Source organism: Sipha flava, unplaced genomic scaffold (genome assembly GCF_003268045.1).
Source record: "Sipha flava isolate LNK unplaced genomic scaffold, YSA_version1 129_pilon_pilon, whole genome shotgun sequence".
NCBI lineage: Eukaryota > Metazoa > Arthropoda > Insecta > Hemiptera > Aphididae > Sipha > Sipha flava.
The window spans coordinates 22,711-37,702 of record NW_020271755.1 but is presented as its reverse complement, the minus strand read 5'-3'; the positions used below and the strand labels follow the sequence as shown (position 1 = coordinate 37,702).

At 34.4% G+C, this 14,992-nt stretch overlaps 1 protein-coding gene across 2 annotated transcripts in view; it reads right to left on the bottom strand.

Moving 5' to 3' along the window:
* LOC112694441 (epidermal growth factor receptor) overlaps positions 1 to 14,992 on the bottom strand; it is a 31,136-nt gene that overhangs the window by 8,673 nt on the left and 7,471 nt on the right. For both annotated transcript variants that reach the window (XM_025569904.1, XM_025569903.1), the window contains exon 2: positions 6,013 to 6,481. In XM_025569904.1, coding sequence (XP_025425689.1) covers positions 6,013 to 6,151 — 139 coding nt within the window. In that variant the 5' untranslated portion in view covers positions 6,152 to 6,481. The remainder of the gene's footprint in view (positions 1 to 6,012; positions 6,482 to 14,992) is intronic.

The window sequence follows — 14,992 nt, the reverse complement described above, 5'->3', positions numbered from 1 at the left end:
TAGTATCTTTGTAATGTCTCAGTTAATATTAAATCGCAGGTAAAAATATATGAATGTTTAATGAATTATCATTATAATGAAAAAATTATTTAATTCTTTTTTTTAATATGATACTAGTTACGGTAGGAATCAGTAAGAGGCTTGAAATATTTTTCTCGTACCCGAAGTACAAATTCTAAATTACTTTGGTGTCCTGCAGTGAGGGATCCCACAAAATGTAACTGACGTACGCCCACGCCTATAGTTGCGTCGCATCGATTTCATTACAATAGATATCCAAAATTTAAAGAAAGAAACCAGTAAATAATATCTCGGGAGTATTTATTATTATGTATAAGAAACCGGCATAAATGTTTTCAGTTAGACTATGAGAAGTTTAATATATTTCAAAGAAACGTAAGTTATATGTGCATGTAAAATTCTTGCAAATTCCGATAAGAATATATATATATTAGTTAGGTATTAAAGTATATTTTTACTGTTGTTATAATGCACAAATAAGACAGTAAAAAGTCTTTGGATACATAATATGAATTTACACGAAAGTTAAATAATAAAAATTATATTAGTTTCAATTAGAATATTATTATATTATTGTGTTGACCAGCACACAGTTTTAAATTGCTTGATTTTATAATTTGTTCATTTAAATTGAATTTTTCATTTAAAAATAAAAATTACAAATATTTTGATCACGAAAAAAAATAATTAGTAATTCATTTTGACGGATAACGTAAAATAAATAATACCGTAACTAAGAAGAAATTCCTGTTCTGACAACTAAATTTGAAAATATTTACAAATATTTTAAAACATAATAATGTAATACTATACACTTGCATGGAGCTTCCATTATTATTCCTCAAATAATTTCATATTTTATTTTTATCTTTACTTAGATGACACGATTTACCGTCCCTAAAATTATTTATGTGTATTAATTATGAAACAAAAATACAAAACATTAAATAAAGTGCAAAACAACTTCAACATTAAGTTACTTTTTATAATTTTTTTTTGTACGTTTAACCACTTTATCAAATTGTCCTGCTTTCAATGAAGCGTTAAATTTGTCTAAAAACAAAATACATTTAAACATTTGAGCAACAAATAAAATTGTTTACGTGAAAGTTGGAATGAAAGATTTTTGGATAATAATTTGTATAAAGTACAAAATTATAATATAATATTGCACTGCTTTGGTAGAAATTATTGTAATTATATTTTATTCCATCTAAAATGTACGAACTTGCATATTATATAAAAGGGTTTTTTTTTTTTTAAATATATTTTGATTTCTTGTAAACCGAGAAAAGTTATCGAATAAAACATTTACTTCGATTTCATCTTGCGTATACTCACAACACGCAATAACGATGAATGTTTACACATAACCTTAAACATATGTATAGGTGGGACGTTGATTCGCAGAATTATAATCGTCATCCCGTTTCGTTTTTTTTTCTTAACACATGTTTATTAATAATAATGATATATTCGTGTGCAGCACACTCGTACGTAGACAAAGTAGCATAAAACAGAGAAATACAATATATTATAAATACGTGCGTGTGTACGATTCGAACCATTGCACCGCGGTGGAGTCGATAAAAATCACTTCAAGGCTAAAAAAGATTTCGTGAATTCCGTCATTTAAGTGCGGGTGTAAAAACGTAAACAACACGGTAAACGTATAAACATGTGTAATAAAATGTTTGGAAACGTGCGCGGGGAACGAAACGTGGTGGACCGGTGTGCAGTTTAGGAGGAGAGTCGCAGGGCGCGATATCAATCATTTTCGGCCACACGAACCAGCGCGTTTACGTTTCAGCGGTCCGCCCCGATCCCGACCTGTTTTATCAGTCATTACGACAACGAATATAATATAATATCTGATAAGAAATAATTTTTATTTTTTTTTTCCTCCGTCCGACGAAAAAACAACGTTTACACGCGGACTGCAACACGACGACCAAAACCATAATATGAGAACCACCTGCGCGCACACAGCACACAGGAGAACCCCGACCGCGCCCGCGGGCCGACGGTGCATACACGCGGGCGCTCAGACCTGAAACCAGCCGCCACCGCCGCCGCCGCGTATAATAATAATAATAATAATACGTACGATATGTGGTACTACATGGTATTCGGTACGCTTCGAGTGGATAGGTATGTGCCCAGTCATCGTCCCCGGAGGCTTTGTGTATAATAATTATACGTATTTTTTCTTTCTTTCCATCTCACTCTCTCTCTCTCTTTCTATCTATCTTTCTTTCTATTTCATACTCACACACGCGCATAATCCTTTTTTATTCAAATTTATTTTTATTTTTTTTGTTCTAAACCGAAATTATTACAGCTATGTAAATGTATGTATACATATTTATACAGCCCCGTCTACAAGAATACTGCAAGGACACAGCGGCGGACACTCGAGGGATACAGAACCGAACTAGCCCCACTCGAGTGTCTTTATTCATCCTCCGTATTACCACCTACCAAAACGGGATTTTGATAAAAATATTAATAATAATAATAATAATAATAATAATAATAACGACGTTGTCCGTGAGAATTGAAGCCGCGCGCGATCGAGGTGTAACATGCGGTTCGAAAACGGATTAACCCTAGAGGTCTAATTATATAATTTTGATTTCTAACGCGTACAAAACGATTAATGTACTCAAATTAGGTACACCGCGAGCGCGATGTAATACGGCTTGTTATTTTACCGTGGTTCTAGAGAAAATATATACATTTTTAACTATTCATATTCATGTTGTTGTGATTTACGGCAGTACATTAATATTTTAACGCGGCGCAATTATTCAAACAGGTATACAGATTTGAAAGAAAAAAAATTAATGTACATCAAGTCCGATGGAAAAATGTATATGTATATATATAATACAACATAGGGTAGTTTCGAACATCACACTATAAAATAGATATTCTCTAAATATTTCAACTCAAAACGTTAAAAAAAAAGTATCTTACACCTCTGTTTCATATTTCGTATCGTTATTATAATATGAATTATATAATAACATTATGATTTAAATAAATAATAACTTACGTGTGCAATATATTTTAACGCGTCATAAGGCTTCTTCGAATTCAATATACTTTTCCAACCACGTTACGACTTGCAACGGAATAGATTACATGGTTACGAGTATATGCCAAGTCACCGAAAAAAATTTCGCGGACAAACGATTCTACGTACGATATGTACAAGACCACGAGCATATGTTTATTGCATGTTTAAAAACGTATTAATGTTTGTACATTTATAGCAGTCAGAGGTCTCGTTTTTAAATATAATTCGAAAAACGCAATGAGAATACTACACGGTAGAATTCGTAATAAATATATACGTGAATATAATTTTTTTTTTTAATACTATAACTCGAGCGAGCAGACATCATATCAAAACAATCATCTTAATAAAATACATACGTACGCAGTCAAATATATACACACACACACACACACACACACATATATATTTAATTAATTTCCAACATTTCGAAGGACTTGTGTATTTATTAAACAACGTGTCAGCTGTGAAGTGGCCCGTCAAACGCGAACGGACGTGTACCCATTGGGTAACGAGCTCTTTTATACGGCGGCGGCACGACGACTGGGGATTGTTCGCTCGGCCAAGCGTGAATTTTTTTTAACATTTTTTCATTTATTTTTTATTAATAATTCAGTATCTCATACGCACACACCGGTAAACCTGTTTCTCTTTATAAACCTCAGTCGTGTCCTAAACAATTATATTTTATTTATCGTTATTATTATTATTTTTATTATTAATATTATACTATTAATATAAATAATATTTTATAAATATGTGCGAACGTACACGCCATATAACGTATAGATACGAATGCATATACACGATACATTACGACTAAAGTGTTCACACAGCAGCTGGAGCGAAAGCTTTTAGACAAGATGTACGTATAAATAAATCGTGAGCAAATATCGAAAAATTACATAAAGTGGGGAAGAAAATACATTATGGGTATGTACACGTCGCAGTACATAAAATATAAATAGATAGTGCAAACCGGTTGGTTTTATTGAAAATAAACGTGTCTCGTATATTGTTCACACATACGCACGCACGCACTTCGTACGCATACACGTGCCGATTAATTTTTAGCAAACGTTTGATTTTATTTTGCCATGTTGCGTTCGGATTATTAAAAAATATGATTTTGAAAATCAACCATATACGTGTGTATGCGCTAGAGTAGTAAGAACATGGTGGTCATGTTATATTATAATATTATTACAACCACTTCTTATACGCACTGCGTGCATTTGATTTTCAATTTATACGAAAACGTTGAACGCACGATAGGGGTGACACAATCGAAATTCATACTAATCACACAGAGTAGTTTCGTTCGTCATTTTCTGCGATTGAAAAAATGACATAAAATAGAAAATCCGTAAACCATTACCGAGTACTTTGTTTATATGGTGAACGTGGTGAGTAAAATAGGCAGGCGTTCACAAGTGCCATCAAATAATATAGAATACTGTAAAATTATAATCCGAAATTTATGGCACGCACTTTTTTTTTTTTCTACTCACCGGTGACGAGGCAATGAACACCGTTGTCGTGTTCATAACCGACGATAACGTTCGACACATTTCGGTGAATATAGGATTAATATACCTTTATTCCTACATATATGACGACAACTTGCAATAATTATAATGTAACACAAGAATGTGCAACTTTTCCGGGAGAACACACGGTTTCTGAACCTCTCAAAGATACATCGTCACGACAAAATAACACAACACACACACACATAACACTCTTTCCGTAAGAACGCTATCTTCTATGAGAATAATTTGTTGCAAACAAAATAATAACAATATTATTAGTTTACTTTTTATTTTATACTGTATGCCTCAAATATAAGTTTGCGAAGGCTTCAAATAATCAGGGCCTATGGTAGGTATGAGTAAAATATTGTATACATTTATTATTCATGGATAAATATATACTTTTATATTTTAGAACGATGAACTATGTTAACTAATAACTATGTTTAAATAGTATCTACATTGATGGCACTCAAAGTTCAAGATAAATTATATGGTTTAGTAAACAATTTTTTTCTTTGTTTATTATTGAACTCATAAGAATGCAAATTAGTTAACAATTATAAATCATACTATAACTATACAAAAGGTCAGTTGAGGTACAATTCAATTAAAAATTCAATTATTTTAAACTAGGCGATAAATTTATAATTATTTTTGGGTAAATCTATACATTTTTGAGAAGATAATTCATAAATATAATTATTATTGAAAACGGGTACACAATTATTAATAGTAAATATAAAAGTGATCATAAATTTTTTATGAGTTCTAAGATAACATTTTTAAAATATTTTATTTCTATTATATTATCATATATTAGTCCCGTATAATTAATTTAATTTAAGTTTTTCATTGGTATAAACTATGACCTGTGTACACCGAATAAAATCTGATATTTTTCATATAATTGTGTAACGATTTGATATAAATTTACACCAAATTAGGTAGAGTTCTACCTTACTGATAATACATATAGATAACATAGACATTAGATATGTACGACGCATACTTATGATTTCGAATGAATTTTTTTTTTAAGACAGTACTACGCAATTCAATCGCCACTTGGCTGAACAAGAAACATGTAATGCAATTTACGTATTTATGTGTGCGTATAAATTAGGGAGAGTGTTCGGGACTCGAAGCAATTATTACACACGAATAAATAATACATAATACATACATAGGGATAAAATATTAGTTGTATCGTTGTAAACAAGTAGGTTAGGTCTTAAACTATATTAACTAAGAATAATATACACATGTAATAGGTATAAGTTATATCTCTTTGCAACTCTTTGGGTGAATTATGAGGAAAATAAGAAACATGCATAAATAGGAATAACAGATAAATTAATTAAATACGACACTTACTTTTGCCTTTGACGAACTCGGACGTTTTCTCGACACCAGCCGTGGCGGCTGTAGCCGCGTGGAACACTAAGACGGCAACTAGCAACAGCCTGCACCGCCATAGTCGCCGGAAGAAAACGGACGGAAAAGCCGCATTCATGATAACATGTTATCACAGTGCTTGGATCGCGGTTACACCGACGCATCGCTCGTCGTACGACATTATAATTTCACGGGGGGGGGGGGGGAGAATAATTTGTATTACTCAAAATACTCCGATCATATTTTTATAATAATACACAATGGACACTACAAACTACTAATGCTACTACTTTTACGCGACTGTTGAAGATTTTCGGGTTTTTTTTTTCGTTATCCCCAACACTCGTCCCCGTAGTATCTTACAGTGTAAAAAAACATTTACACTATTATCGCGTAGTAGTGTGCTGTTGCTGCCGGTTCGGACTGCGCCACAGGCGCCTTATCGGTTCTGTAAAAAACATCATGCACATATTCTTTATAGAGTTTGTTTTATTTATTCTTATGTCGACGACATGACGCGGAAAAAATACATTACGAACAAATATAGGCCATTGTTTGAGACGTGACCAACGTGTATTTATATTATACTGCACAAGCAACTTGTTTTATTTTTTTTCAATATTTATTATTACTTTTTTTTCGCCACCGACCAATAAAGTATATATTACAGATTGTAAACACTGACGACGGTGTTTGCCGATTTTGCGTTTATTATTTATGCTACACAGTTGCGTACACGATAAAAAAAAAAACGTGTGCAGTGTATTATAATTGTTTTGTTTCAACCCCGAACGCGCGCTGCGCACACCGCGGTTCATTTCGATTCCATCGGATACATTCTTTAGTACAATCCTCTAAATAATCCTCTACGCGGAGGCGCCAAGACTAACCCGCTGTGCGATGGCATAATATATAATAACATTTACAATAAAAATATATAATATAGATATATTGTATAAATATATATATATTACTTAATCGTTGCAACGCAACATGATAATGGTAAAGTGGACCCGGAGTGGTTTTTAAGAGGGTTGTAATTAAAGTTTTGAACGTGACGAATCATCCAATAATAAATACCATTCTATGCATACGTGCAAAAGGTGATCACTATACATATATACAATCACAAAAAACCAATTAAATTCGACACACGCCTGTCATACAACATATTATATATGTTACATATGTCTTGAGGGATCGGGGGGAGGAAAAACATAGGTATAGTATGACACGTAAAACGACCGACAGTAACAACGAATATAATTTGCCGCGAGCTACGAGAACATAATAAGTTATAATTTTATATTAAGATTATAAAATCGAAGAATATTTTTATATCGTATATGTTGCACAGGTAGACCGTGGAAGACGCAAACTCAATTGTTATGCAAACAAGTGACTATACACTTGACATATACTTGGTTTAGTAGATACTATATACACACTAGTCAAAAGGCAAATAGTCTTGTTTATTATTTTTCTAACGTTCAATTGTAAAATATTTGAAAAAAAAAATCATACTGATTTTGTTTGAAATAATATTTTTATTACGATATATTGTTTCAATATGGCATTATTCACAAGTCGACGAAACATATATAATATAATATACATAGATGAGATGTATAATGTATTATTATATAGGCAGGTACTTGTAGTCTACATCAATCAATAATATTATAAACGATCCTAATAGTAACGTACCTTACAGTTTCTAACAGTAGTTCCCGTATATCAAATTCTATACTATGACAACATTTCAAATCTATTTCGATTAGGAATGACGTATCGGCAATGGATATTGTGTAATTTATAATACTCGTAATACTAAAACGCGTTATCACTACGGTTAATACTGGCAATATACTACTACTCACTATACATTATGTTCGCAAATGTGTATAATATGTCAGTCTTCTGATTACCTAATACGTATTGAGCTTGTATTGCGTTGCGCAAGTAGTTTTATTAAAATGAGCTAATTATTTATGTTTGTAACTAGTGAAACCATTAGCCTTTAATCGATGAAGTCCAATAATTTTTTAAATATTTGACATATGAATATAGCGGCATTCAATTAAAAAATTATCACAAAACACAACGATCGATTTCACTGGTTGGCTTATGCCCCTCTAGCCCCTCTAGACGAACACAATCGCCAGAAATGTGATTGTACTGGTGTTATCAATAAAAACAATATGGCGCCAGAAATATTGATATGACATCAGCTCCATCAAATTACACACTCATGAGAAATCTTGCCGGCCTTGATATCAGCTACCGAAGAGTTAGCAGTGGTATAGAACGCAATTCATTTTTTTCTATTACATTATGATTATATGGTTTACAACAATGCCAACTGACTTATTATGACATTATCATAAAATAGAACACTGGTGTATGAATAGTACAAACATAAATCTTCATACGTTTCAACAGAAATCAATATTAGAAAGTTTTTGGTAATTTTATAATTCAAGTTATGTAATATAGATAAAAACAAATTTTCTGTATTTATATTTTTTTTTATGTACATATATATATATATATATAATGTATATGTTTAAATTAAACTACCTTATCATTAGAGTGTAACAGAAGTTGACTCTTAAAAATATACCCGGTATATTGTCTAACTATATTGTCCGACTATATGTTAGTAATAAATAACAGACACAATTTAAATTGGTAATAACCAAGAAATATTTGGGTATGGTGTTAAACACGCAGAATCTCGTCATAATAAATCATCTTGAAATAAATAGGTATAGTCGTGAATCAACGAGGCATTTTTTGCGGTATAAAATAATAAGAAAACATATGGTGGATATAATTCGTTATTAATTATCGTATAAAGAGACACACCACAGAATATGACGACATTATTTAATTCTGAGTTGAATATTAAATAGAAAAAAAATAAATATTAATACGTTTTGATAAATTTAATTAATTTGTAATTACTAAAATTGTTTGTCCATATAGTAGGTACACGGACATGTAATTATTAGAAATTACGAATATAAATAATATGTTAGTGATGAGTATAAAGATTGCAAATCGACATTGCTCAGATGTATACTGTATATGTAAGATATCGATAATAATAGTTTATAGCTTAATAACACGCACGAGAAATTTTAATTTCTTGTATAAGGGTGCGTTACCGGTTACCACATACCACGATGTATCACGAAAACATCATGATGTTTAATTGCGCGACAACAACTTGTCTACGTTAAAACGTATATCCGTATTAAAAGAAAAAACCACTCATGGATTTAACATTGTAGAATCGAAGTGTTCAAATTATTTGCAGCCGTTAACGTTGAGAATGAAGTATTAAAATGTTGGGCTAGCAACAAAATTTATTCCTGCAACATGTTTATATACATAAATATATAAGTACATAGATATATTCGTACCGACGGGTAAGGTTATACGGAGAAAAACTGAGTACACTACGATGTGTTAAAATGTTTTCTAAACGAAATATTTCGTGCACGACACAATCATGGTTTTTTATTTTAATATTATTTTTTTTTGTCCAAGCGCGTTCGACGGAGTGAAGCAGATTCCAGCCGAGGGGGTACATTCGTTTTTATTGCGGAGAAAACAATATTACATTTATTGTAAAACGGGTCGTAAAAAAAAATAAAACCCGTGCGGGTTAATATATACATTGTACGCACTACGCATTACATACCTAAACACATCACGTGTAAAAAACAAAAAGAATAAGATCCTATGCCTGCAGCGCGATGAACCCTGCTGTATAAATGCATGGTATATTACAGCTGGAACGCACAAAATATTGTGTCGAGTATACGAAAATCGCGTCTGAAATGGTTAAAATATGTTTATGCCTGCCAGCAGCAGCGGTGGCGGTGGCGGCGTCGGTAATAATATTTACACGTTCGAGTTGGCGGCTGCTGAGGTAATTACTACCTTTGGACCATGTGCTCTGTAACGGCGTATCTTAAGCGTTTGAAAAAAATAACGTTTCGATACAAAACGATATTAATGACCGTTAAACGACGTTTAGGGCAGCGCTATACACCCGCAACGTAAAATATATTTGATCAGTACAGGGTGAATATGGCGGGTTACAGAAGGATATTTTTTTCAATTTATCACATTTACTAATCGACGAATCTGTCAGGTAATATTAAAAAAAAAAAAAAGGTTTTAGTCTTACAGGCTCGTAGAAAAATGGTACAGACCACTGCGGGGGATCCAGAGGTTTTTGATTTTGAAAAAAATTATAAATCGTAATTATTGCGCACCTTATACATCGATCGGTATCTTGCGGATATTTTTGTAGATACCGATGATTCTCTATTATTAGGTTTGTATTTGAAGACTTTTAATTAAATTATACACATTTTTGTTTTTGGTTAAGACTCTAACATAAGATGAAGTGGCCAATACCATTGGCACTATCCCCGCATCCGTTCGTGAGTAGTTACACTATGACCTCCTCGTGACCGCGGATATTTTTATTTTAATTTTTTTAATTTTTTTTTTTTTTTTATAAGAGGAAGGAGGAGAGTTCGTGACTGCACTTAATCGCCGCTGGTCGGCAATTAGTCAACACTCAACAGGTATCCTACGGACGGACGACGCCGCCACACTGCCGCGCCAGTTTGGTCTTCACTGCTCTACCCCGCCCGACATACGCTTTTTCCTCGTCCTCGAACCCCTTCATTAGTCTCATACACTATATTCCACCTATAATATGGTATCCATTCGACACGATTGCTCGCACACGACACACATGGACAGCTCACGCGTTTCTTTTTACGGTTTTTCGAATGCGTATATCTGCTTACACGAAAATCGTACACCGATCGTTGAACCTATTTAGGCATCTGTACATGTGTTATGTTAAAAATGTACTCCTTTATCGAAATCGGACACAAGTATGACAAGGATATAGACATTACCAGGTGCGTAGCCAGAGGGGTGTTACAAGTGTAGTAACACACCCCTGACCTTGTTAAACTTAAGTTATATCAAGGTAAAAATTCGTCATAAACCATGATGAACACATATATTTATCATAACAAAATATATATTCATATTACGAAAACAATACTCGTAATGCAAAGATTCAGCTTCTCATTATACCGTTTTGTCTAATAAACTAAAACCATGGTTTTGTGTCGTTTCATGCACGATTTAAAATATTTATAAGAGATAAAATATACATTTGAAATTTTAACAAAATACTTAAATACTTTCTCATACCTTAGTACATTTCACATGAATATACATGTATATTCATGTGTAGTGTACTAATGTGTTTGCTTGTACAATTAAGTATACGTAAAGTTATTATTTTGTTGTGTATAATTTTGTCGGTTAATTTTGAATAACATCCCTCTTTTGAAATACCTAGCTACGCGCCTGGGTATTATTACAATCACGAAAACATTTTTTGGAACTCACGCATATAACCCCGTTTGTGCACGATCAAGAAATTGACATTTTATGTAAATCCATATTTCAGTTTAGTTTTTATTATATTTTTGTTATCATACGTTCGTGGGCTGGTGGTTATGTGGATAACGCGCTATCGGTGGAATTGTATAAAAGGACGAAACAATTTTCTAATAACACGTAAATGGCTTTTTTCTTTTTTTTACGTGATTATCAAAATGATACTATATCTCTCTGTTGTATTGTATAAAATAAAGTAACACTACACCACGATGGCGTATACATGATGTAGTGTCGGCCCTCGAATCCACGACATATTTACCGATACGTCAGAACTTTACTTCGCACGTGTTTGTATATTCACTACAAATATCTATGGCCCGTAGATCAAAGGATCTTATTGATCGAAGATTTTGAATATAGCGTGGTGTACAATGACAATCTAGTATTTCTCTGGCCAGGGAATTGTAAGTTTATAATCTGTCTGGATATCGGATGACAGCGGACGGCGTTGTTTCTGTTTTTAATGAACTCATCCTCGTCCCATTGCAGTCGGGTTTTTAATGGCTTTTTTACAAGAAACTGGTATTCGTGTTCGACACGAGTTTTAATGGTGCACACGATTAACACAAATTTAGTGTACACAATATAAAAATATAGATACGACAAAAAATGCGGTTGGAAATAATAAATAAATAAAAAAGACGTACACACGACTCTACATTATAATATAATAGTAATAATAATAATAATCACGATCGACGGCGACGACGGCAGCGGGTTGGTAACGTGTACCACAGGACCGACGTCGTGGTGCGTGATACGCGTTATCAGAACGTTGCCTGGTGTCCTTGGAGACGACGAGCAGTGAGAAAGAAAGCTACGCAAGTACACAATACATCGAAGAGGACGGGAGATCCGCGCGCGCATACGGTATTATACGTAATATTATATAAATAATAAATATACGCACCAGATATTTATATTGCACTCGCGCGTATGCCTCTATATTTCTATGGGTATGTAAAGCGCGTATTATACACATATACGCCACGTAAAGATTTATGGGCCGGTCGGAGATATACGTATACGTATAATACGAACGGAGGGGAAAACAAACCCCGTGTGCGTTTGCGAAGACAATGGAAGCACACACACACACACACACACACACACACGATTGTCGTGATCGTATTTCCTCTCTCCGCGCGCGCACGCACTCCGTACACACACACGTATTCCTTTACATGCGTAAAACAATATGCATACGTGCGCGCGCTCGCGCGTGTATGTGTGTTTATAAATGCATGTAAATACATATAATAATATATCCAGACGATCTCTCGTGCCCCCGCCCACGCTGTCGCCAATTAAACGACACACGACTACGATACGGAGATCCAATACACGCCGTATACATGTTTGCAAAGTGCATCCATTGCATTCTCGCGCGCGAGCGCGCACATACACACGTTGTACATTATATGTATTGTTACGGTGGGGTAATTTTGCATATGTATATAAGTTGTACGCGTGCGTGTGGTGTCGCATTGTATTTCTACGTACGACTCGGCCGTGTACATTATAACCCCTCGCGGTCGCGTTCACGGAAAACTGGTCCGGCACATTCCTACATTTTATATCCAGTCAGCGGCGGCGGCGGCTGCTGCGAACACCTTTTGTACGCGGCGCGTACGGCAGCATCGGAGGAGGAGGTGACGGCGGGCCACAAACATTTATAATGAGCGGTGTGTATGCCCCGAAAAAATACATACTACTTATTTTTAACGCATGTCGTCGTACACATCTTCGAAAAACCATCGTGCGTATAATTTGTATACGTATGTGTACGGTGGTAATGCGAGTAGTGTGTACGTCGTGAAGACTTCTGAAAGAAGAGGAAAAACGTGATACTCGCGGGTATTCGTTGCCCACTAATTTTCGACGGTCACCGCCGCGCCGAAGAATGGCATGGGAGAGGAGTGGATAGCGGAGGGGAGCCGATGAAATATTCAGGTTTTACAGAACGCTGCGGCAATCGCGGTAAGCCTACACGTGAATATACCCGTAGAGACGATCACGACAACGACATGAACGTGTATTTCTCTTTTTTACCTATAACATCGTTTCCCTACCGACGCGCGGCCGAACACACGTATGGTATAGATAACAACTTGTTCTACAACACCGCGGGTAAAACACAAAATTATAATTTATTACCATACGATTTGCGTACGAGTGAACGTGTGTCATTTTTTTTAAATTCAAACACGACGGTTTGAGGGAAAAATCGTCGACCGCTTAGCTAGTTTTATGGTATAATTTGAAGTGAAATATATACGTGTATATACCATTCAGTATTTACTTCGCTCGCATGAAGTTCACAGCGATCGTCGATGAAACTCTAATAAGTATACGCGCATGTATAATACATATATAAATGCGAATACGCAAACGTTGAATACATTAGACGATAGGATGTATACGTATACATGTGTACGCTTTAACTACCACGGCACTGGTCGGCGGCGGAATCCGGTGCCGATACCATCGATAACCTTGGATGCCATTTAAAAAACCAGAAACCAATTAAAAATCATATATACGAGTATATACTTATACAATAATACATACATCTGCATATTATATGTACTTATATACAAGCTGTGGTTTGTTCCGATCTCGGCCGGGCAGTCGTCGTCGTCCTCGGACGAGAAGAAAACGGAATAAAAATAGCTCGCGCGATATTGATCTAAATTGTGCGCGAGAATATGATTGGAGGTGGTCGCGATGATAATTAGTCGGATGACCAACGATTTTACACGCTCCGTGCTCAACTCCTCCCCTGCTGGACGACGTACGATCACAGTCGGTAGTTACGTGCACGCACACTTTTATAATCCTAATGTGCGGAGCTTCCGAAGTTATCTTTATGTTTCACGTCCTAATCAGGGCCTAGTAATACTACAACACATTGCATGCAATGCAAACATTGAAGTGTGTAATAAAAACTTATTCGTTGGAGTCACAAAAATAGTTACTTAAATATTAAAAAGTTGGTTGATTGTAATACACACAAAAAAAATTACATCATTTTTATGATATATTGAAATCAATTTTTAGAAGGTATATAGCAGAATACATCACGGATTACAAATATTTATTTAAATTTAGAGCATAGGGGAAAAAAATTGCAAATTTTGGGCCCGAAGAAGATATCCAACATACACGTCGTTGTCGTATATATATGTATAAATGTATACAAATCAAATATTATTTACAATGTACGCGTTACACAACTGCTGCAATCAAAGCCATATGTGTGCGTATAGAACTATAGTTCTACATATATATACGCCCACCGGCAAGCTCCACCTAAACCAGAATCTTCTATCTTGGACGCTGTTCGACGGTAGAAGAGGGGGAGACCTTGGATATACTAACCTCCGAAAAAATGCGCCTATGCGTATTATTATTATTATTATTATTATTATTATTATTATTATTATTATTA